This window comes from Durio zibethinus, chromosome 28 (genome assembly GCF_047325235.1).
Source record: "Durio zibethinus cultivar Kanyao isolate XHJ-2024 chromosome 28, ASM4732523v1, whole genome shotgun sequence".
NCBI lineage: Eukaryota > Viridiplantae > Streptophyta > Magnoliopsida > Malvales > Malvaceae > Durio > Durio zibethinus.
The window spans coordinates 15,840,458-15,863,444 of record NC_143189.1 but is presented as its reverse complement, the minus strand read 5'-3'; the positions used below and the strand labels follow the sequence as shown (position 1 = coordinate 15,863,444).

General features: G+C 32.6%; 1 protein-coding gene and 1 pseudogene across 6 annotated transcripts; one reads left to right on the top strand and one right to left on the bottom strand.

The window, feature by feature from the left end:
* Positions 1-464: 464 nt before the first annotated feature.
* On the bottom strand, positions 465-22,901 carry LOC111281133 (uncharacterized). Of its 5 annotated transcripts, none has more exons than XM_022868763.2 (5): positions 22,710-22,859; positions 11,655-11,811; positions 11,277-11,373; positions 2,883-3,279; positions 465-2,672 (listed from the first exon to the last, which is right to left on the bottom strand). In XM_022868763.2, the coding sequence occupies exons 4-5, from the start codon at positions 3,227-3,229 to the stop codon at positions 764-766; spliced, it is 2,256 nt and encodes a 751-aa protein (XP_022724498.2). In that variant the 5' UTR covers positions 3,230-3,279; positions 11,277-11,373; positions 11,655-11,811; positions 22,710-22,859; the 3' UTR covers positions 465-763. The 5 variants fall into 5 exon arrangements, 3 of the variants coding, with proteins under 3 accessions (XP_022724498.2, XP_022724497.2, XP_022724501.2); XM_022868762.2 differs by lacking the exon at positions 22,710-22,859 and adding an exon at positions 13,895-14,031; XM_022868766.2 differs by lacking the exons at positions 11,655-11,811; positions 22,710-22,859 and adding an exon at positions 13,895-14,032.
* LOC111280672 (NADPH-dependent pterin aldehyde reductase-like) lies at positions 14,138-18,624 on the top strand (annotated as a pseudogene). Its single transcript, XR_016335014.1, has 5 exons — positions 14,138-14,476; positions 14,559-14,628; positions 15,133-15,325; positions 15,776-15,946; positions 18,154-18,624. The product of XR_016335014.1 is annotated as an NADPH-dependent pterin aldehyde reductase-like (transcript).
* Positions 22,902-22,987: the final 86 nt, after the last annotated feature.

Sequence of the window (22,987 nt, the reverse complement as noted above, 5' to 3'; positions counted from 1 at the left end):
TTTTTTAAGGTAGCAATCAATCATTATTCTCATTGCAGCTAAATATAATTCCTGCATCAAAATATAATTTCCTCAACCAATGTCGGCGCTAAAATGATTGATTTGAGTATTGGTTTACAAGCTTTTTTTTTTTTTTTTTTGTGGTTAAGAAAATTTTAAGATAAATAAATTACTTAATTTTTCAAATCAAAATAAAATATACCACACCCACACCTTAAAACATGTGATTACTTGTACATTTGAGATAATTTTTACAAGTACAACACTTAGAGAGCTGAGCTAATGATAAAAATCCAATAAAATATGAATCCGAAACTTAACTCATATTAGTTTATGAGTGCAGATTTAGAGTTCAAATCTCAAAACATATAATAATTCCTTCTACTATTTTCAAACTCCGACCTCCAAGAAAAAAAAAATCAAATACAATGTCTGCTGTCTGTCCATCTAAGAAATTTAGAGGCTGAACAATCTACATCAACATGTTGACAACAGTAAAAAGAGTACAACTCATGAAAATTATGAAGAAGAAGATAATGGGTTTATCACCGAAAAAACATAAAAATCAGCAATGCAAAAGTTAGATACACAATGAACATGCATGTCTAAGCCAATACCTCAATTAGATTTCAATGGGTTAGGCAGGCGTTTCTATCTTATTCCATCCCTATCTCCATTGACCAGAACTCCCAAAACTGTACCTAAATTACCTGATCTGCCTTATCTACAGTTATGTTACATTCCTTGAGTAGCTTTGGTGCAACTACGATAACATATGGCATGTTTGTCTATTGTGTCCAGCTCCTTGGCACTTGCTACAATGCAGTGGCCGCTTAAAGGGTCCTTTATGTATATATTTTTTCTGTCTCTTCTTAGGACGAACAGAGACATGATAGAGAGCAGGAGGGCGTACTTCAATTGTATAGGATTTCTTTTGAACTGCCATATCTACTGTTGCAACTGGATTTATGGAGTTTGAATATGTTGACCGGAAAGCATTGACGGTGAAGTACTCAGAGCAATAATCATATAATCTCCTTTCTGATTGTTGAAGGACAGCAATGGCATGGCAACATGGAAAACCTTTCAATTGCCATTCCCTGCAGCTACATTCCCAGAGATCAATGTTCACCATATTTACTGCACCCAAACTGTCACAGACCTCAAATGTGCTGCCTAGTGATACTGGCACTTGACAGATGTTAGCTTCCCGAATCTGTTGTTCTAATTTGAGCTCCACAGCTGGGGTTAATTTTGTCAACCACTGACTTGAATCCGACCGTTGGATATTCATCAACTCCATCATCTTATAGCAGATTGTCTCGATCAATTTAGCAATCGATATAACCGGAAGTTCAGTTACCCAACCATAAAATGTCTCAGCAACATCAGATGAAAAATATCCATATCGTGCACCTTGAAAAAAAGCATTTGCCCAGTGTTCAGGTCCACTTTGCAAGATCCATTCACAAGCCTCGGGTAAAATATTTCTGATGTTTTCAATCGATTTTCTGAATCCGACAAGTGCAGTTGCACGAGCAGCATCAAAGAAATGTGCAACAACTACTTCAAGAACTTCTTCAGTACAAGAGCCATTGAGATCCCTTTTTAATCCATCTGCCAGACGACGGAGACAATAACCATGGTGCGAATTCTTAAAGATCATGGAAATAGGTTTTTCTAACCTTATCTGTCTATCTGCCACAAACGTTACCGGTTGGAACATTGAAAGTGCCGATTTCAGTTGCACCAAAAACCAATGCCAATTATCATCATTGACAACATCAACTACAGCAAAAGCAACAGGGAAAATGCCCTCATTTCCATCCAAAGCTGTAGCAGTCAGCAGCTCAGAGTGATATTTCGATTTTATGGTCATAGTGTCAAGGAAAAGAAGGGGGCGACAACCATTCTTGAAACCATGTAATGAAGCTTGCAAGGAAACAAATAGACAATGGAAGCTTAAGTCCTCCCTGGTGACTAGAGTTGCTACGCTACCAGGATTGTTCTCCATGATCTGTTTAATTAGACTAGGCAACTGATTGTAACCCTCCTCATATGGAACTTGAGGCTTCTCTTTGGCAGACTCTACTCCACGCCATACATGTGAATATCTTGCTTTAAATCCATAATCCTGGTGAATTTCATCAATAATTTCTCTCGGTTTAGCATGTGGGGCATCTTGCAATTTTTCTTTTACAAGAAACTTGACCAATTTACTAGAGACTTTGGGATGCCTAGATGAACTTTTTCCTGCTCCGCATGTATGAGTTTCATTCATCTTTTTAATCAGAAACAACTTTGTGGTAGACAAACTTGCAGCATGAATGCTCCAAGGACAGCCTTCAGCTTTGCAATTAGCGATTACATACCTAGCCTTATTGGTCTTAAAGGTATACTCAAAGCCATGAGCAATGGAGAACTTATTCAGAGCAGCGCGGAAATCATGAACATTATTAAACCGCTGCTCCACACCAGTTAAGCAATTTTCCCATGATTTAACAAGTTTCTTCAGCCTATTATCCTTATCATTAGGAGCTTCAGGAGTCAAGTTATTGGTATTGTCCACATATCTGAAAAGAGAAGCCAGCGAATCAAGTTGCTCGGTGTCTCCAGAAACAGAAGCAGCATAAGTAAAACTAGCAGAAGGAGTTACAGGCTCATCCACCATTCTGGACCAACAAAGGTGAGCATCCAATTAAACCATATAGATTAAAAGGGTGATGCAAAATAACAGCATTGATTAACCTTATGGTAGGACCTAGTTGCCTAATGATACTGGCTTGAAGATAAATTTAGTTATAACCACAAGGCATTTTATATATTCCATGCAGGAAACAATATAATTCTTCATCATCTAGACATTGTGAAGTGAATATTACCTACTGTGGGACATTGTCAACTGGTCACTTGTTTGATTCTCATTGGTTAAGACATAAATATCCACGGTTGCAGAGTTTCCATGAAAATCCAGCAAGTGTTGCATGTCTTTGTCATTAGAAATCATGATGAGCGTCTTGTTGTTGTGCGGAAGAAAGTATTTAATGGTCAGAGAATCAGGATCATACTTCCACATCTCTGCCACCTCTGCTTTCAGCTCTTCAAATTTGCTTTCAGTGTTTATACTAATAGCATGAGCATCTCCGCCAGTATACGACAAGGAGCCATCGCTACTTAATGTAAACTTTCCCCCCGACCGACAAATAATAATAAGCTTTGCCTTAGCCATGCCTTTGCAAACAATATAAGAAAAGCAGAACCTAAAAAAAGACCCTTCACCTGCACCAAAAACATGTAATCAGCAAATACACAATAAACTAGTCTTTTAGTAAAGGATCAACATGTCTCTAATAATATAGAAACTTGTTACTGAAGATAATTAGTGACAAACTTATAATCTGTCGCTTGCTGTTACTAATAACCTCATGATTAATACCTGGTGACAAGAATTTTAATGATCGTCACTAACAATCAACCATAAACGAAATAAAATTTGTCATTGATAAATACTACCAGCCAGCCAGTTCCAACATAGTGGAGAGGGAAAGGTTTAGAATTGAGATCAAGATCAAAGTATCATTCATTGAGACATTTGAGAAACAAATCCTACCAGACAACTAGTACAGATAAAAGGAGGCATGAGAGTAGCACCTTTTTATCTCACTATTGCAAAAAATTTACTACAAATAATAATGGGGTAATTACTGAAATTAAATAGTTTCAATAGTATTGGAGCTGTGGGAAAACACTTATTTATAGCTGATTGTAATCTTGTAATCTGTATATTTATAATTGTATCTCTAGAATTAAGTATTTGTATTCCTAAAATTAAGACAAAAAATTAGCATAGACAATCCCTCAATTATAAGATTAGTTTTAGGAAAATTTAGTTTCCTAGTTAGTTGTATATAAACCTAAGAGGTTTGTATAATTCTTGATGAGAAGTTTTTCAATATACATTTAGTTTTACTCTTAGTTTTCCACAGTTTTATTTCTTAGTTTTTCTACATGGTATCAGAACTTTAAGCTCTTCTTAAGGAGAAAATTTTTTCAACCTTTATTGTTGAATTCTATTTCAAGCCTTCATAGCCAAATCTTGTTAAATCTTTCAATCTTATTTTTTCCTTCTTTGGCCTTCATTGCCTAAAATCGTCTCTGGTTAAACCTTTATTAGCAAGACTCGTTTCAGTCCTGAGAAAGATAACTATGCTAGAGATAGCAGAATCTACCACTACTACCTGATTTGAGGAAGTGACAACTGGTAAAACCATCGGAGTACTACATAAGTCTTGGGAACAATGAGAGTTGGACAAAGATGAGATGGTGAAACTAAGAAGCCCATTGAAAACTCTCAAAAAGCCTATTGGAGTATGTTCTTTGAGTAAAGTCTCTAGTTCAAGTAAAGTTTATGGTTCTCATGGATTAAATGTCCCAGTTAAACCTATTACAAGTTCTTGGATCATTGACTCAGAAGTCACAAATCATATGACACATTCCTTACAGAAGTTTAGTACATATACATTGTGTCCTAGTAATAAGAAAATTGTTGTTGCAGATGGTTCACTTACTACAGTGGCAAGATTAGGAGATGTTCAAATTAATCCCTTGTTTGTTCTTAAAAATGTTCTTCATGTTTCTGGATTGTTTACTAATTTGATATCCATACAAAAACTTACCAGAGATATGAATTGCAAAACGACTTTTTATCCCTCTTGTTGTGAATTTCAGGATCAGAGTTCGAGGAAGATGATTAGACTTGGTAAGGAGAAAGATGGATTATACTATCTTGAGACATCAAACAATATAAGTAATATCGAGAATAGTTTACCTTTGTTATTTCTTTTTGAAAAATCTCCCAACAAAGACAAAATCTGGCTTTATTGTTTTCGTCTTGGACATCTTTTTTTTGGAACTTTGAAAAACATGTTTCCTTCTTTGTTCAAAGGATTAAATGCCGAAATTTTTCATTGTAATGTTTGTGCACTTGCAAAGCATAAAAGTGTGTCTTTTCCAATTAGCAATAAAAGAACTTCTACTCCTTTTTATTTGATTCATAGTGACATATAAGGTCCCTCTACAATTCCTAATATTTCTAATGCAATGTGGTTTGTTTCTTTCATAGATGATTGTACCAAGATCTCTTGGGTATTTTTACTTAAATCCAAATAAAATGTGAATAGTGTGTTTTTAAGCTTTCAAAACATGATCCAAAATCAATTTGGAGTGAAAATCAAGAGATTTAGGTTTGAAAATGCAAGAAACTAATTCAAATAGAGTTTATCTACCTAATTCCAAAAAGAGGGGATTATCGATGAGTTATCTTGTGTTAATACTTTACAACAGAATGGTGTGATAGAGAGGAAAAACAGTCATTTACTAGCCATAACCCGAGCTTTACTTTTTCAAGCAAATGTACCTAAATCCTATTGGGGGAAACTATTCTCACTGCCACACATATTATAAATAGGTTACCTTCAAGGGTTTTGGGATTTAAAACTACTATGGAATAACTCTCACAATTCTATCCCAACTTTAATACCACAAACAACCTCACACCTAGGATATTTGGTTGTATATCATTTGTTCATGTTCACAGTCATAATAGAGGGAAGTTGGATCCTAGAGCAATTAAGTGCATTTTTTTGAGGTATTAATAAACTCAAAAAGGGTATAAGTAATATCATCATCCTACCAAAAAATTCTGTATTTGCAAATGTCATTTTTGAAGAAAGTAAACTATTTTTTACTCAACCTTATCTTCAGAGGAAGATTTCATTCATGGAAGATAAGGATAAAAATTTCTTTTTGCTTGATTTGTCCTCCTCTTTAATAGTTTCACCCATTAACTTTTCTGAGTCGAAACCTGTTTCTTCTTAGTTTAACTCAAATACTGAATTTGAGTTTGAACTCATTCCAAACACAGAAGATGTGACAAAGGATAATATTGTTCTTGATTCTATGAAGGAATTACAGGCGTACTCAAGAAGGAAAGTTTCAGATCTTGAACCAGTGCAAGACTAAAAACTTGAACCTAACTCTGGAAATGAGATAACTATAGTCTTAGACTTTGTTCCTCAAAATGAGCATGAATCTCCTAAAATTATAACTAATGATTATGATCTATCTATTGCCATTAGGAAAAGAACCAGAAAATGTACTAAGCATTCATTATACCTAATCTTTAATTTTGTGTCATTTGAAAAATTCTCACCACCCCACAAAAACTTCCTTGTGAGCCTAAACACTATTTCTATTCCAACTACATTATCCGAGGCATTATCCAATGAAAAATGGAGGCCTTAGAGAAAAATAAGACATGGGAACTTGTAGAGTTGCCTAAAGGAAAAAATCTAGTTAGGGGTAAATGGGTTTTCATTGTAAAATAAAAGGCAGATGGTACTGATGAAAGGTATAAAGCCAAGTCGATGGCTAAGGGTGACACTCAAACTTATAGAGTGGATTACAAGGAAACTTTTGCTCCAGTTGCCAAGATGAATACACTTAGGATTTTGTTATCATTGGCTATAAATTACAATTAACAGTTTCAATAATTTGATGTAAAGAATGCTTTTCTACATGGTAATTTGGAAGAAGAAATATATATAAAGGTTCCATCAGAATTTAGAGATCATCTAGAAGCAAACAAAGTATGCAAGCTGAAAAAGGTTTTATATGACTTTAAACAGTCTCCTAGCGCTTGGTTAAGGAGATTTACCAAAGTGATGCTAGCAATGGAATATAAACAGAGTCAAAGAGATCACACATTGTTTATCAAGCACTTTAATTCAGGAAGAGTCATAGTTCTATTACTGTATGTTGATGATATAACTGTAACTGAAAATGATGAAAAAGAGACAGAATCTCTAAAGCAGTGTTTGACTAGAGAATTTGAGATAAAAGAGCAAGGGAGATTGAAGAACTTCCTAGGAATTGAAGTAGCTCACTCACATTATGGTATTTTCATCTCACAATAGAAATATGTGATGGATCTTTTGAAGGAAACTAGGAAGCTCGCATGTATACAGTCTCCTAGGGCTTGGTTCGGGAGATTTGCCAAAGTGATGCTAGAATTGGGATATATGCAGAGTCAAGGAGATCACACATTGTTTATAAAGCACTTTAATTCAGCAAGAGTCGTAGTTCTATTAGTGTATGTTGATAATAAAACTATAACCGAATATGATGAAAAAGAGACAGAATCTCTAAAGCAGTGTTTGACTAGAGAATTTGAGATAAAAGAGCAAGGGAGATTGAAGAACTTCCTAGGAATTGAAGTAGCTCACTCACATTATGGTATTTTCATCTCACAATAGAAATATGTGATGGATCTTTTGAACGAAACTAGGAAGCTCGCATGTAAACAGTCTCCTAGGGCTTGGTTTGGGAGATTTGCCAAAGTGACACTAGCAATGGGATATAAACAGAGTCAAGGAGATCACACATTGTTTATCAAGCACTTTAATTCAGGAAGAGTCATAGTTCTATTAGTGTATGTTGATGATATAATTGTAACCGAAGATTATGAAAAAGAGACAGAATCTCTAAAGCAGTGTTTGACTAGAGAATTTGAGATAAAAGAGCAAGGGAGATTGGGGAACTTCCTAGGAATTGAAGTAGCTCACTCACATTATGGTATCTTCATCTCACAATAGAAATATGTGATAAATCTTTTGAAGGAAACTAGGAAGCTCGCATGTAAACAGTCTCCTAGGGCTTGGTTCGGGAGATTTGCCAATGTGATGCTAGCAATGGAATATAAGCAGAGTCAAAGAGATCACACATTGTTTATCAAACACTTTAATTCAGGAAGAGTCATAGTTCTATTAGTGTATGTTGATGATATAATTGTAACCGAAGATGATGAAAAAGAGACAGAATCTCTAAAGTAATGTTTGACTAGAGAATTTGAGATAAAAGAGTAAGGGAGATTGAAGAACTTCCTAGGAATTGAAGTAGCTCACTCACATTATGGTATTTTCATCTCACAACAGAAATATGTGATGGATCTTTTGAACGAAACTAGGAAGCTCGCATGTAAACAGTCTCCTAGGGCTTGGTTCGGGAGATTTGCCAAAGTGATGCTAGCAATGGAATATAAGCAAAGTCAAGTAGATCACACATTGTTTATCAAGCACTTTAATTCAGGAAGAGTCATAGTTCTATTAGTGTATGTTGATGATATCACTGCAACCGAAGATGATGAAAAAGAGACAGAATCTCTAAAGCAATGTTTGACTAGAGAATTTGAGATAAAAGAGCAGGGGAGATTGAAGAAATTCCTAGGAATTGAAGTAGCTCACTCACATTATGGTATTTTCATCTCACAATAGAAATATGTGATGGATCTTTTGAAGGAAACTAGGAAGCTCGCATGCAAAACAGTCTCCTAGGGCTTGGTTCGGGAGATTTGCCAAAGTGATGCTAGCAATGGGATATAAGCAAAGTCAAGGAGATCACACATTGTTTATCAAGCACTTTAATTCAGGAAGAGTCATAGTTCTATTAGTGTATGTTGATAATATAACTATAACCAAATATGATGAAAAAGAGACAGAATCTCTAAAGCAGTGTTTGACTAGAGAATTTGAAATAAAAGAGCAAGGGAGATTGAAGAACTTCCTAGGAATTGAAGTGGCTCACTCACATTATGGTATTTTCATCTCACAATAGAAATATGTGAAGGATCTTTTGAAGGAAACTAGGAAGCTCGCATGTAAACAGTCTCCGAGTGCTTGGTTCGAGAGATTTGCCAAACCGGTGCTAGCGATGGGATATAAGCAGAGTCAAGGCGATCACACATTGTTTATCAAGCACTTTAATTCAGGAAGAGTCATAGTTCTATTAGTGTATGTTGATGATATAATTGTAACCGAAGATGATGAAAAAGAGACAGAATCTCTAAAGTAGTGTTTGACTAGAGAATTTGAGATAAAAGAGCAAGGGAGATTGAAAGACTTCCTAGGAATTGAAGTAGCTCGCTCACATTATGGTATTTTCATCTCACAATAGAAATATGTGATGGATCTTTTGAACGAAACTAGGAAGCTCGCATGTAAACAGTTTCCTAGGGCTTGGTTCGAAAAATTTGCCAAAGTGATGCTAGCAATAGGATATAAGCAGAGTCAACGAGATCACACGTTGTTTATCAAGCACTTTAATTCAAGAATAGTCATAGTTCTATTAGTGTATGTTGATGATATAATTGTAACCGAAGATGATGAAAAAGAGACAGAATCTCTAAAGCAGTGTTTGACTAAAGTATTTGAGATAAAAGAGCAAGGGAGATTGAAGAACTTCCTAGGAATTGAAGTAGCTCACTCACATTATGGTATTTTCATCTCACAATAGAAATATGTGATGGATCTTTTGAAGGAAACTAGGAAGCTCGCATGTAAACAGTCTCCTAGGGCTTGGTTCGGGAGATTTGCCAAAGTGATGCTAGCAATGGGATATAAGCAGAGTCAAGGAGATCACACATTGTTTATCAAGCACTTTAATTCAGGAAGAGTCATAGTTCTATTAGTGTATGTTGATGATATAATTGTAACCGAAGATGATGAAAAAGAGACAGAATCTTTAAAGCAGTGTTTGACTAGAGAATTTGAGATAAAAGAGCAAGGGAGATTGAAGAACTTCCTACGAATTGAAGTAGCTCACTCACATTATGGTATTTTCATCTCACAATAGAAATATGTGATGGATCTTTTGAAGGAAACTAGGAAGCTCGCATGGAAACCTGCAAATACCTCTATAGATTCTACTGATAAACTTGGAGAAGCTGATGAAGATGCTGCTATAGATAGAGAGATGTACGAAAGATTAGTTGGAAGACTCATTTATCTCTCACGTACTAGACCTGATATAGCATACGTTGTGAGTGTAATAAGTCAATTTATGCATAGTCCTAAAGAAGTGCACCTAAAGGCTGTTTACCGTGTATTGCCCTATTTGAAGGCCAATCCTAATAGAGGTATCTTATTCAAAAGAAATTTGAGGTTGGTTTTAGAGGCATATACAGATGTTGATTATGTAGGTTCAATAATTGGTAGAAGATCCACTTCAAGCTACTGCACTTTCCTAGGTGGTAATCTTGTGACTTGAAGGAGTAAAAAACCAAATGTGGTGGCAAGATCAAGTGCTGAAGCAAAGTTCAAAGCAATAGCTCAAGGAATTTGTGAACTACTATGGTTAAAGATTATCCTAGAAGACCTGAAGATCAAGTGGGATGGACCAATGAGACTCTACTGTGATAACAAATCTACAATAAACATTGCACACAATCTTGTACAACAGACAAAACAAAACATATTGAAGTAGACCGACATTTCATAAAGAAAAAGCTAAACAGTGGGTTGATTTGTACACCATATGTATCAACTAAGGGTCAACTTGCAGATATGTTGACTAAAGGTCTTAGCAGTGCAACATTTCAAGATATTATTTCCAAGCTGGGAATGAAAAACACCTATTCATCAGCTTGAGGCAGAGTATGAGAAAACACTTATTTATAGCTGATTGTAATTTTGTAATCTGTATATTTATATTTATATCTCTAGAATTAAGTATTTGCATCCCTAAAATTAAGGACAAAAAATTAGAATAGACAATCCCTCAATTATAGGATCTATTTTAGGAAGATTTAGTTTCCCAGTTTACCCACTAGCTAGTTGTATATAAACCTAAGGGAAATTAGGAGCAATTTTTCAATATACATTCAGTTTTACTCTTAGTTTTTCACATAATTTTATTTCTTAGCTTTTCCACAAGAGCTTTTTTTTTTTTTTAACAATATGTTTACATTTTGAAAAGTCCATTCAAAACTGCATAAAAAATTATTCAGCATCTATGATGGTACTTGATTACAAAAAAGAGAGAACTGAACTCTATTTAGCATGCTCCTATTACATATTTTGGCAGCTGAAATTATGTTCAAATTTAGACAATACTGTGGGAAAACAGCTGGTTGTAATCTTGTAATCTGTATATTTATATTTGTATCTCTAGAATTAAGTATTTGTATCCCTAGAATTAAGGAAGATTTAGTTTCCTAGTTTAATCCCTAGTTAGTTGTATATAAACCTAAGATTCTTGTATAATTCAAAATAAGCTGTTTTTCAATATACATTCAGTTTCCACAAATACAATATCAAAGCGAGACCATTCAATAATTTAACATATCCTATATCAATGCACTCAGCTCGCTTCAAAATTACAAGGAATTGATGCCATAATAGTTTGGTAAAAAACCAAGTAACAAGCTTTGTTGAGGATCAAACCTTAACCAGACATACAAATGATGGCGCAATAGTTGCAAAAGCTTCTTTGGCATTAAATGTGGAGCTTCCCCCTGGACAGGGATAGGGAATATAAATCCTGCAATCAAGGACATAATATTAGATAGTAAGAACTTATGCTGCCCAAATAGTCCAACCATATATAGGGAAAAAGATTAATTTAAATAAAACTTTTTTTTTAGCTTAGAAAGCTTAAAAGTTTGTATTAATTTTGAGAATCTCATCAATGAATTGTACTAATGAGTCCAAAATGAATGGTCAGTTATGAATAAGACAACTTGATACTGTAACAAGCCAAAAAAGCAGTTAACCACATGAAGATACAAATCAAAATTGTATTTAAAAAAAAAAAAAAACTACCTCTATAATAAGAATCATATATCAAAAGCACTGCTTTCAATGATCAGATACACATCCTTAAATTATGTGTAGCCCTACACTCTTTTTAATCTTTGAGAGGATCCATTCCAGGTTATCCTGCATGATTTTTCCTCAAGTTACCGAGTCTTAACCATTGCTGTCAAAACAAAAATGGAAGACATAAAAGATAGTAGTGTTAAATTCTTTGGAAAATAAAGTGTTTAAATACAAGAAATAAATCTCAATATCATGTTTTTAAAAAGAATAAAGAAAAAAAAAAACATATTTTATCAATATTATGTTAGGTGAAAAAGGAATGATTAAGACTTCTTGAATTTATTGAAAGGACTAAAACATAAGAGTTTAGACACCTTAGCCTCCTAGAATTATCAATCCCTACTTAAGCAAACAATAAGAATACATTGCAATCAAGCACTTAAAACCCCACTTTGCCAAATTAAAAAATAAAATTCAAATAATTTTAACGATAAAGAAAATTCAAGTTGGTATTAGAGGTCCTTTATACCAACCATTTTTATCAACTGAGTTAATGTTTTGATGCTATTTTCATTTATGTATGTTTAAGTGATAAGTAAAATTCTATATGATCAAAATAGACCATTTAATGATAAGGAAAATTCAAGCTATTATTAAAAGTTATGTTCAGCTACAACATTTATTAGATGTCACTAATAAGTCGACACTAAAAATCAATATCCTTGTAGTGAAATAACATGGTAGATTAGAAAATGTTCACTGCTAAATAAAGCCCAAAAAAAAAAAATCCATATATTCCACTCAATTTTCATATACAACCCAATTAACAAGACTGAAACCTGTTTCAAATTCCAAACAATCTAAGAATTTTCATTTTTTTATACATGTTAAATAAATAAAAAATTAATTTTCATTCCATATATTTTGTAGAAGACATTAATTTAAATTATAAAATAATTTAAATTTTCCTTCATAGGTAATCTTCTCTAATTATTATATTCAACATCTCATATTTAAAATGGAAAAATGTTGATTGCTATTAAAGAATCTCTTAATTGTGGGTGTATTAATTACTAATAACTATGATATTATAATTAATCTTCAATTATTATACTTTTTATACATGTCTGAAAGAGTACAAGTTCTAAAACTACCAATATTTTTTTCCTTATGTGAAATGGTTTGTCACATGATTTTGTGTTTGGAAACTCTTATTTCTTCTTTTCTTGCTTTTTATCTTGATAAGTTATTGAGCATTTTAGAGACAGAGATCTATATTAGATCAGACAAGACCCGAAAAATTGTTAGGTAAGAATCAACAATATTAAATTCTGAAATAGTTCATTTAAATGAATGCAATGTTTTCTAATTTTTTACTAGGTAGAAAAATAACTCAAAAACTTCTTTTTTGTTCCCATAAGAATAAGGCAACTCAAAAAAAAAAAAATTATGAAGCAATCATGTATATAATAGTGGTTTGCTATTAATATGTAATTCAAGAAAGAAAATTAAAGATTATTATGCAAAATCAATTAGAATTTAATTCATAATTCCTATGTCTTCAATCTTAATTTATTTAATAAACCAATTGACTCCATACTAAGATTTGATGTAACCTATATATCTCTTTAATTTCTAATTTAGTGTGAGAAAATCAATTGGCTTACATCCAACCAAATGTATAATGAAGAGATCTCATACGTATGGAATAAAGAAAGAAAAAAAAAAGGCAAAAAAATTCACTTGCTGTTCTTGTTAATTGTGACACTATTTTCATTTATGTATGTTTGAGTGGTAAGTAAAAATCTATATGATCAAAATATACCATTTAATGATAAGCAAAATTCAATATTAAAAGTTATGTTCAGCAACAGCATTTATTAGATATCACTAATAAGTCGACACTAAAACTCAATATTCTTTTAGTGAAATAACATGGTAGATTAGAAACTGCTTACCGTTAAAATAAAGCAAAACAAAATCAAACAAAATTCCATGTATTACACCCATTTTTCATATACAACCCAATTAACATGATTGAAACCTGTTACAGTTCACTATTTAAAAATGCCAAATTCCAAACAATCTAAGAATTTTCATTTTCAAAAAGAGAAAGAGACAAAAAAGCTTCCTTGGCCCCAAAAGAACGTTTTAATTGAACTAAAATCTAATGCAATGGAAAATAAAAGAGAATAGAATTCAAAATAAAAACCCTAATTTCAAGGTTACGAGGAAGCCGTTACCTTTTGGGAGATTGAAAACCCTAATTAGAGACGCCTTTGCAATATGTGAATTGATGGAAGAGAGATTGCACCTTTGAAGAAGTTTTTTGGGAAATTTTCTTTTTTTTTTTCTTTTTGAGGGAGGGGTTGAATTTTGGGGGTTAAGGGAAGATTTTGGTGAGGATGGTGAACTAATACGGCAGCGTTTGGAAGAAGCGTGTGGTTCATTATGGGCCTCTTGTCTGGGCCCAGTTGAACAACAAAGAGGAACCGATCTGGGCTTTTTGAGTAATTATTTTATATTTTGCCATTCATCATGGTTAGTTACCATTTTCATTTCCGGAAGAGAAGTAGAAAGAGTGAAGAAGAATGGTAAGGGCGTCGTTTGGCGGGTCGAACAAAGCGGCAGCAGCGGCAGCAGCAGCAGCGGCTAAGACGGTTTTGATAACCGGAGTGAGCAGAGGACTTGGTAGATCCTTAGCTCTTGAGCTTTCCAAGAGAGGCCACACCGTTATCGGGTGCTCCCGCTCCCAGGATAAACTCAACTCCCTCCAATCGGAGCTCTCCTCCCCCGACCGTCACCTCCTCCTCAATGTCGATGTGGTCCGCCCCTATTCCCTAATCCATTTCTATGTCTTCTACACGCAGCTCTTTTTTTTTTTTTTAATCTGTTTTGGATTTGCAGAGTTCAAATAGCAGCGTTGAGGAGCTGGCCCGAGTAGTAATGGAAAAGAAGGTTGTTCCAGACATAATAGGTATTGCTCTTTGCTTCTGCATTTTAGGGTTTTATTCTAACTTTTAATTCTCGTCCAAAATAGAAAATCTTAGATTTCCTTTGAAATTTGAAATCTCTTTAACTGCTTTTGGAACAGTTTCAATTAAATTAAGTTAAAACGAATATGGAATGTTGAGACATTATTCGGAGAAATCTAATTATCTGACTGAGTAATCATTAATAAAAAATGCTTCTGCATTGCCTTGAACTATAATTAAGGCGAGTAAATAATTTTTGGACGAAGTTTTGGTTGAGGGTTTTCACTAATCAAATCATTCTCTCCGTAGTCACATTAATATTTGAAAAACCACTATTAATCAAACAAATGTTTAGATAGAGCAATTGTCTCCTTTAGCTTTATGTCTGTTTCTTTTCTGAAAGTGGAGTGCGTATAAATTTATAGCTTAAGGGCACAATTCATGCTAATCGGAATGTCCCACAGCATCTGCTCTTTCGGTCTTTACTGACATTAAGGTATTGGTAGTAAATAATGCAGTACAATCAATAAAAACAACAGAATTTGGGAGGTTCCTGTAGAAGAGTTTGATGCCGTTATTGATACAAATGTGAAAGGGATTGCAAATGTGCTGCGCCACTTTATCCCTTTGATGATTCCAAAAAGTCGAGGGATTATTGTTAATATGTCTTCTGGATGGGGAAGATCTGTTTCTGCCCTGGTAAATTCACGATTTTCATCTTCGACACAATTCATATATTTTAAATTTATCCTCATTTTAATTTCCATGATTAATATGGGAAACCATGCATGATTTAGCCGAACCAGAAGTTCCTAATTGTTTATCTGAAATAAAGGAACCATTGTTGAAAACAGCAGTGATGAATTTATAGGCAGTTGTTGAAATTTTTTTGAAGCTTTTAGAGGGAAGCACATAGACACTCTAGTTTTAAAGGACATGGATTTGCTTTATTCTTATCTTAATAAGTTATGACTTATGAGCTGGTAATATTTCCTCTTCCAGCAACTCCTATGGCTATTATGGCTTCCAGGGTGGGGGGAAGACAAAGAATGTCAAGTTCTTAATTTCAGAAATCTGTTTTATTCTTAAACTGTACTAAACCTTTCCAGTAATAGTGAACCAAATTTGAACATGCTTGTATCTCAATAGGTTGCACCATACTGTGCGTCAAAGTGGCTGTTGAGGGTTTAAGCAGAGCAGTGGCGAAGGAGATGCCAGATGGGTTTGCTGTTGTAGCAGTTAGTCCAGGTGTGATAAATACCGAAATGCTTCAATCTTGCTTTGGAAATTCAGCCCAATATTTCAGACACCTGAAGCATGGTATGCGAATTTTTCTTTTAAGTTTTAGTAAGATTTAATCTATTTTACACATGCAGTTGTGCATGTAAGTTATCATACCAATTTTAATATATCCTGGAATCATATAGAAAGGAAGATAAATAGAGCTAAAATGTCTTTCAGTTCATGTCAAATGCATCAACAACCTCTAAGCTTGAATAGTTTGCAATTCTTTAGGAAAACTCGTCTCATAATTCAACTCATTGGGCCATTATAAACATCAAAATAGGCTATCACCTCTCTGCTTCTTATAATTTGCTTAAATAAATAGATTTTTGCACAATAATGGTTCGGATATATAATATGGTTTCATGGCAGTTGCAAAAGAACAATATAGTTGCGAATATCTTTGCTTTATTTCTCACTTCAAAAATTGTTTGCATTTCTTAGATAGCGAGTACTGTAGATTGCTTTAGTGGATTAGAACCTCGAAAAAGTTTCTTGTAAAAAAAAAATAGCGAATAGGTTATTTGTGACCGGGGTTTTATGTAGGAGCTGAACTATTAGTGTCATTTTTCCTTTTGATATCTGTCTATCTTATATAGCAACAGATTGCCATCCTTAGCAAACGTTGGCATTCCCTTAGAAACTGTGTATTAGGTTCAAAATCTTCAGTTTAGCAACTTGAAAGAGATTGTGCACCCTTGCCTTGCATCCAACTCAGGCCTATAATCTGGCATGTTTTTTCCCAAATTTTTTAAGCGCAAGGGACATCTTTAGATTACTATGCACAACCACAGTAGTGTGTTGGCAAAACTCTTTTCATGGGTAGACCAAATAGCACAATTTCCAATGACATGATAAAGTTATAAACTTGGATTAACGAAAGGATGAATTGCTTCTGCAAATTCTCTTTGTGGCACTATCCAAAAACTCTTCTCACCACTATTAACGGTGAATAGCTTCCTTCTCTAGGACTAGGAGAAACAAATAAATAGAACTTTTTTATGCACCAGTGCTTAAATTAAAATTAGAAAATTTTCAACCTCTTACACCCTTCTTGATCCTTGGCATTTAATTTTTTTATTCACATAATTCTAGGTTGAATTCAACTTCCTAAGTTGGATGAGAAGTCAAAATTATTCATTATGCAACTCATTTTTGTTCCTTTTAGTCCTCTAGCATGGTGGATGATGAATATGTTTGGCTGTATTTGAGATGTAAATTAATTAAGGCATGAAGATCATAGCTCTCTTTTGCGAGAGTGTAGTTGGTCTTTTGATCATTGCTACCAATCATTAGTGGGCCTCTGTAACTTGCTTCTCTCTTGCTTCCTTCAAAAATATTGATCAGGGGTTCAATCTCCCGAAGACAAAAACTAGGGATTTGGTTTACTCCATGATGACTGGCCATACTACTATATCAATATAGGAGTCATAAGGGGGAAAGGAATAAAGAATAAAAACAAAGAAAATCACTCTAGATCTCAGGAGGTACTTTTACTTTGAATTTACTCATTGAAAAACTTTGTTGTGCTTAGGAGAATCATGCAAAGAGTTAAGAGACCGCGGCAACAAGAAACATAAAGTTTGAGAATGGATTGAAACTGTTTAGGAATTACGAGTTCTATTGACCTATCTGGAATGTCTCTAAACTTGGGATTAAGCTTTTATCCTGCCAACCATATTTGAGTGTCAATTCAACCCTTAGCCTTGACTATGGTCCTTTGAATTTTGGATTTGACTGACGTTAATGGCTATCTTCATTTATCAGTTTAAATCCATTATCTTTTCTTATTAAGCCATATTCAATAATTTGTTAGCAAAATTTACTCCTATTTTATTATTTTGCTAAGATTATTAGCATGGACTGTATATTTTTCAGAAAACTTCATGAGTTTCTATCATATGTTATGAGATGAGAATATTTAATAAGTAGCTTGATTTTTGAATGTCACAAATTGCAGATGAGAAGAAAGTATAACTATAAGAAATCACATGCCTCTGAAGTTATCTTTAGGTATCTGTCAATTTAAATGAATAACATAATTTATTTAATAAAATATTATTCATTTGTATGTATTATAAAATAAGCAAATTTCCATTTTAAGATACCCTAGGAGTAAAATCTAGTATTCTTACATAAAATGCTTGGAGTAGTTTTTTTTCTTTCAACTTTCATGTTCATGCTATTTTGCCTTATGGTCTGAGAGGTTGATATGTTTTTCACTGGGGCCATCATTTAATCAGGTCTTTGAAGGCAGCTACAATGATACTCAATCTCACTGCAGCAGACAATGGTGCGTCCCTCACTATCTAATGAAAGAACACAACTAACATTTTAGATTCAATTCGTCTCATGGTTATGACCATAAGCCTTGGAACAACCAAGTTTGGAATTTCCTTGGGTTGCCTGTGAAGAAATCTCTACACACATTTTCCATTAGGTAAACATCAGTTTCCATCTTACATTTGAAGTTGATAAAGTTTGTTTACTAACAAATTCTAAGAGGTCAAACATTTTGGGTGGAAATTGTTAGACTTTACTTGAAAATCAACATGCATCCAACTTTTTGAACTTTGAAGTCAGTTACTCCAGGATACTTGATAATTGTATGATGAATAAATTTTATTTCTTGGCATCAAAATAGGATATGTTGTATAAAAACAGGGAATCTATTCTTTTCATTTTAGAAAAAAATAATCTTGGAAATTGTGTAATGCTTACTCTTAAACTTTTTGTTTACACTGTAGTTATATTCTTATTTTCGGATTCCTACATAACGATACTGCCAAAGATCTTACTATTTCCGAAGGAATTGGAGTTACATCTCTTTTTTAGTTCCATTCAAGAGTTCTTATGTTTCCACGACCCTTTTAAGATCCCAAACTTTGTACAAATTTGTACAAAGGTAATGTTAACCCCATGATCAATTACTTCATTTATGAATTTTATAGTAATAGAAATACATGTGCTTCCCTCTTGCCTAAATTACCATATATAACATAAAATTTCTGCATCTATTACTTCTATTCAAACCTCCTGGCCTGTCATTAAACCCCAAGTAAAAAGAATTATAATTCCCAGCCCACCTAAAATTCTAAAAATTTGTTGATAGTTCGATTCTAAAATTTGTTGATAGTTAGAATAGATTAGTAGACCAGGTCCAATAAATCATCTTAAATTTAAAATAGTTGTATATGATCCTTTCCTATAATTGTTTTGTTCTCTTGCGTTTATTTCACCAACTTTGCTTTTCTGAACAATCTTTTTTATCTTTTTGAGTGATATTAAAAAATTGCCATAAATCCATTCGGTCATCATTGTGGGTTTTGTATGCTTTTCTATTTATTTATTTATTTTCTGAGAGTTGCTTTATGCTTTGGAAATTTGAAAATTCATTTGTTCAGTCTTTATAGATTGTTATTTGTCCAATTCTTTTGAATTTGGTGGTACGAAAATTATGAAATTACCTTCAAACTGAAAGAGAAATAGGTTATTTTTGAGGAAACAGACATACAGAAGCCAAAATTTCATCCAGTTACATGTGAATTCATAAACCTAGATAAGACCCTTTCCAGATCAGATTTTCAATTTCCAGCAAGTCCTAAAATAACCATGGTGCTCTGACACTGAGAACTAAGTAAAACAGAGCATAAAATAAGCTACAGCCTTCTATTCCATCCAAATATAAAGGATGATACTAACATCCATCGCTTAAATAAAGCCCTAAACTGGTCCAACTGAATAATCAGATTCCCTGATACATAATATAGGCTTGACCGGAAAGTCGTTTACATCAATTACCAAAATTAGTTGGGGAACACTTGAACTGCACTTTGTAGGAATAAAAGGTGGAAGCAAAATTTTTTATTCTATAGTTAGGCTATTCCATGCCATCTCATTTGCAACATGGGATGAGAGTTGAGGCAATTTTCCTTCCACCTATTATTTTTCCTTCCCACCAAACACACCCTTTCTATAGTTTATCTTACACACTTAGGCTCCATTTAAATAGACAATAAAATTAATTACAGTGAGATTAAAAACAGTAATAAAAATTACTATAGTTATGATTGAAAAAAATTTAATGAAAAATTTATACCGAATGAATTTCACTGAAATTAATATTTGAATTTAATTGATGGTGAGATGAGTTCAATCTAATACAGTAGAATCCAAATGGGCACTTAATTAAATGTGGAGCTTCCCCCTTGACAGGGATAGGGAATATATATCCTGCAATCAAGGACATTATATTAGATAGTAAAAACTTATGCTGCCCAAATAGTCCAACCATATATAGGAAAAATGATTAATTTAAATAAAACTTTTTTTTTAGCTTAGAAAGCTTAAAAGTTAGTAATTTTGAGAATCTCATCAATGAATTGTACTAATGAGGCCAGAATGAATGTTCATATATGAATAAGATAACTTGATACTCCTACAAGCCATAAAAGCATTTAACCACACATAAGGATGATAACGATTTTGTTTGAATTGAATTTGATTTGATTTTTTCAGATATTACATAATATTATAAAAATTTAAAATTCAATTTGAATTCGAACCAAATTTTTATTTGATCTATATCGAACCGAACTGAATTTTATCAATTCGTTCAATTTATCGATTTTTAATTTTTAATTTTTAATTTTTTAATGTTTATATATTATTTTAATATAAAATTTTAATATATTTAAGTAAATTTTAATATAAAATTATTATTTTTATGTTATGAAAATTTAAAATATATATATAAAAATTAAAATATATATATAATTCGATTTGATTTTTTTTTAATTAAATTTGATTCGATTTTTTCAGATATTACATAATATTATAAAAATTTAAAATTCAATTTAAATTCGAACCAAATTTTTATTTGATATATATCGAATCGAATTGAATTTTACCAATTCGTTTGATTTATCGATTTTTAATTTTTAATTTTTAATTTTTTAATGTTTATATATTATTTTAATATAAAATTTTAATATATTTAAGTAAATTTTGATATAAAATTATTATTTTTATTTTATAAAAATTTAAAATATATATAAAAATTAAGAAAAATATATAATTCGGTTCAATTTTTTTTTTTTCAATTTTTCATCTCTCAATCCGAAATCTGATCCGAATCTAATATATACATTTAATATTTAAATTTGATTCGATCTAAATAAAATCTAAATAAAAAAAAAATCGATCTAAACCGAGTCGCACACTACGGTTTTGAATTAAATTTTGGATTTCTGAGCATTTTTTTTTCTCGCCCCTAACCACATGAGAATATGAATCAAAATTATATTTAAAAAAAAAAAAAAGCCACCTTTATAGTAAGAATCGTATATCAAAAGCACTGCTTTCTATGACCAGATACACATCTTTAAATTATGTGTAGCCCTACACTCCTTTTAATCTTTGAGAGGATCCATTCCAAGTTATCCTGCACGATTTTTCCTCAAGTTACCAAGTGTTAACCATGGCTGTCAAAACAGAAATGGAAGACATAAAAGATGGTAGTGTTAAATTCTTTGGAAAAAAAAAAGTGTTGAAATACAAGAATTAAATTCAATATCATGTTTTAAAAAGAATAAAGAAAAAAAAAACATATTTTGTCAATGTTATGTTGGCTGAAGAGATTCAAGAAAAATTAAGAATAGTTCGAATTAAAAAGAAAATAAAAGAGGGTCATTTATGATGGTTTGGACATGTGAAACGTAAGCTTAACTGTGTACCAATTAGGAGAATTGAATTCCTAGATTTATGAGAGATCAAAACATTTAAAGATAGCGCACGAAAGATATGGATGCAACTAACAAAAAAAGATTTGATGGTTAAAGAATTAGATAAAAAGGTAGTTGTTGATAAAAATAAGTGGTATAAGAAGATTTAAACTACAATCTAACATGATTTTCTTATACGGTTTTTTATACAACCGACCCCAAAGTATGGGATAAAAGGTTAGTGTGTTGTTGTATTATGTTGGGTGAAAAATGAATGAGTAAGACTTCTTGAAGTCATTGAAAGGACTAACACATTAGAGTTTAGACACCTTAGCCTCTTGGAATTATCAATCCCTATCTAAGCAAGCATGAATAAAAGAATATATTGCAATCAACCACTTAAAACCCCAATTTGCCAAATTAAAAAATAAAATTCAAATCATGTTCATGATAAGAAAATTCAAGTTGTTATTAGAGGTTCTTTATACCAACCATTTTTATCAAACTCCATTAATATTTTGACGCTATTTTCATTTAGGCATGGTTGAGTGATAAGCAAAAATCTATATCTACATGATCAATAGATACCATTCAATGATAAGGAAAATTCAAGCTATTATTAAAAGTTATGTTCAGCAACAACATTTATTAGATGTCACTAATAAGTCGACACTAAAACTCAATATCCTTGTAGTGAAATAACATGGTAGATTAGAAACTGTTCACTGTTAAAATAAAGCAAAAAAAAAAAAAAAAAAAAAAAACAAATTTCATATATTCCACTCAATTTTCACGTACAAACCAATTAACAAGATTGAAACCTGTTTCGGTACACTATTTTAAAATGCCAAATTACAAACAATCTAAGAATTTTCATTTAAAAAAAAAAAAGGGATAAAAAAGCTTCCTTGGTCCCAAAAAAAAAAAAAAAACGTTTTAATTGAAAGCGAAACAACAAGAACAAGGGTTATTCACAAGCTTTTGAGCTAAATTCTAATGCAGCGGAAAGTAAAGAGAATAGAATTGAAAAAAAAAAAAAAAAAACCCTAATTTCAAGGTTATGAGGAAGCCGTTACCTTTTGGGAGATTGAAAAGCCTAATTCTGAGATCGTTGTTCAAGAATTAGAGACGCATTTGCAGTATGTGAGTTGGTGGAAGAGAAACTGCATCTTCGAAGAAGTTTATGGGTAATTTTCTTTTCTTTTATTTATTTATTTTTTTTTGGCAATTTCGGGGTAAAGGGAAGATTTTGGTGAGGAAAGTGTACTAATACGACAGCGTTTCGAAGAAGTGTGTGGTTCACTATGGGCCTCTTTTCTGGGCCCAGTTGAACAATAAAGAGGAACGGATCTGG

Excerpts from the sequence above, each read along its gene's own strand:
- LOC111281133 (XM_022868763.2), bottom strand. The coding sequence starts at position 3,229 with ATGGCTAAGGCAAAGCTTATTATTATTTGTCGGTCGGGGGGAAAGTTT. Across the intron at positions 2,673-2,882 it reads TTGACAATGTCCCACAGTAG|AATGGTGGATGAGCCTGTAA; the intron begins GTAATATTCACT and ends TTGTTGGTCCAG.